Source organism: Fukomys damarensis, unplaced genomic scaffold (genome assembly GCF_012274545.1).
Source record: "Fukomys damarensis isolate Sample0158 unplaced genomic scaffold, DMR_v1.0_HiC HiC_scaffold_37, whole genome shotgun sequence".
In the NCBI taxonomy this organism is placed as follows: Eukaryota; Metazoa; Chordata; class Mammalia; order Rodentia; family Bathyergidae; genus Fukomys; species Fukomys damarensis.
In genome coordinates this window covers 3,251,745-3,253,567 of record NW_022900949.1, presented here as the reverse complement: position 1 = coordinate 3,253,567, position 1,823 = coordinate 3,251,745, and the positions used below count along the sequence as shown (strand labels likewise).

Sequence of the window (1,823 nt, the reverse complement as noted above, 5' to 3'; positions counted from 1 at the left end):
TGGTGGGCGGGGCTACGGAAGCTGCCGAGGTCGGCAAGCACCGCGCGAAGGCGGAAGCAGATGGGGGCGCGGCTTCGCGTTTGCTGGCGGGGCGCTGGAGACTCTCAGTCCGCGGTGTAGCTCATGTGTGAACTGGACCCGACCTTGGGTCGCTTGCCCTCCCTGCATTCCTAGCTGCCTCTTGGAAGTCCTACTGTGTGCTCTTTTCTAAGGCAGCCCAGCCCTGGTCAAGAGCCTGGACTCTGCGGTCGGATCGCCCTGGGGACCTTGGGCAAGTAATTTAACCTTGCCAGGCCTCAAGTTCCTCATCTGTAAATGGGGTAGGAGTCTTCTGCCTATGCACAGGGGAGACAGGAGCTCCAGCAGGAGGGATTTGCTTATTTCGTTTTTAGACTGGGCCTCGCTCCCAAACTGGCCTCGAACTCATGGCTATCCTCTTGCTTCAGCCTGCTGAGTGAGATTACAGGCGTGCATCATCACGGCCGCCAAGGAGGGATTTAAGGAACTCTAGACAAGGCAAGCGATTGAACGGGAGTGCAGAATCAGATCAGTTACCTTGGAGAGACCCGAGGAGAGAGGTAGAAGGTTAAGACCTGAGGAAGGCAGGGGCTGGACATGAGAGAAGGCCAGGCTGGGGGAAGATGGAAGGGGGTGGGTGGGCTGGTTTCCAGGGTTGGAGGAAGTCGTGGCTTATTTTACATTCGAGCTGGCAGGGTCGGGCGTCACTTTTTTGTTTGTTTGTGCTTGTTTTGAGACTCGGTCTCCCTATGTAGTTGAGACTGACCTGGAACTCACTGTGTAGTCCAGGCTGGTCTCCAGCGATCTTCCTGCCTCAGCCTCCCAAGTGCTGGGATGACAGGCGTGCGCCACCATGCTCGGCGCATCGCTTTTGTTTGGGACAAAACACCTCAGAGCTATGGGCTAGCAGCCCACTCTAGGGCCCAGCCCTCCAGTCCACACCTTTGCGAGCCTTGAGTCCCCCAAAGTACTGTTCCCAGGCTGTCTCCCGAGCGTCTGCACCTGTGCTGGGCGCACCTGGTGACCCCACCAGAAGTTAGCAGGCTCAGTCAGTCCAGAGGTTTATTTGGAGCCCCGATAAGGTGGAAAGGGAGGAGGGGTCATGGTCTCAGTGTGGTGCCAGAGGCCGTGGGCCGGGCCCTGGCAGGCCTGGTCCGGAAGCAGGGCTTGGCTGTGTAGTCTCAGTCCTGCGGGGGGCGCCACTGCTGGGGCTAGAGGGGGCACTATGCCGGTCTCCTTCCCAATGCCTGTTGGCCTCTCCTGTTAGTCTGTGCTGGGGTGAGAGCAGGAAATGGGTGTGAACCCCGAATTCTCCCGTCCAAGGTTTGAGGACCTCCGAGGATGACCCTAGTCCCTGACTTCGAATCCCACCAATTAATGTTATGACTTTTAAAAAATGTTTTTTTGAGACAGGGTCTCACTGTGCGGTTCAGGCTGGCCTGGAACTCACTATGTAGCTCAGGCTGGCCTTGAACTTGTGGCGATCCTCCTGCCTCAGCCTCCAGAGTGCTGGGATTACAGGCGTGCGCCACCACAGCCCAGCTCAGTTATGATCTTTGGCAAGTGACAGTCTCAGAGAGGACTCTTGTTTTCCTCGTCTCTTCTAGGGATTACAGCAGTAACTAGCTGTAGGTTGTTAGGGTTAAATGATTGTGGGCGCGCGACATCATTTAGCACTGTGCCTAGTGCGAGAGTGAAGCTCTAGGAAGGGTCGTCACCATCACCATCACCTCCCGCCTCAGCTCTCGTTTCAGACCTCCCCGCCCTCGCTCGCCTGCCTCCCTGCGGTCTGGCAGGCCGCGGGC

At 57.5% G+C, this 1,823-nt stretch overlaps 1 protein-coding gene across 1 annotated transcript in view; it reads right to left on the bottom strand.

The window, feature by feature from the left end:
* The window catches only part of Snapc2 (small nuclear RNA activating complex polypeptide 2), a 3,475-nt gene extending 2,998 nt beyond the window's left edge, over positions 1-477 (bottom strand). Inside the window, exon 1 of the mRNA XM_010605717.1 lies at positions 465-477. Within this exon, the coding sequence (XP_010604019.1) occupies positions 465-477 (13 nt within the window). The remainder of the gene's footprint in view (positions 1-464) is intronic.
* Positions 478-1,823: the final 1,346 nt, after the last annotated feature.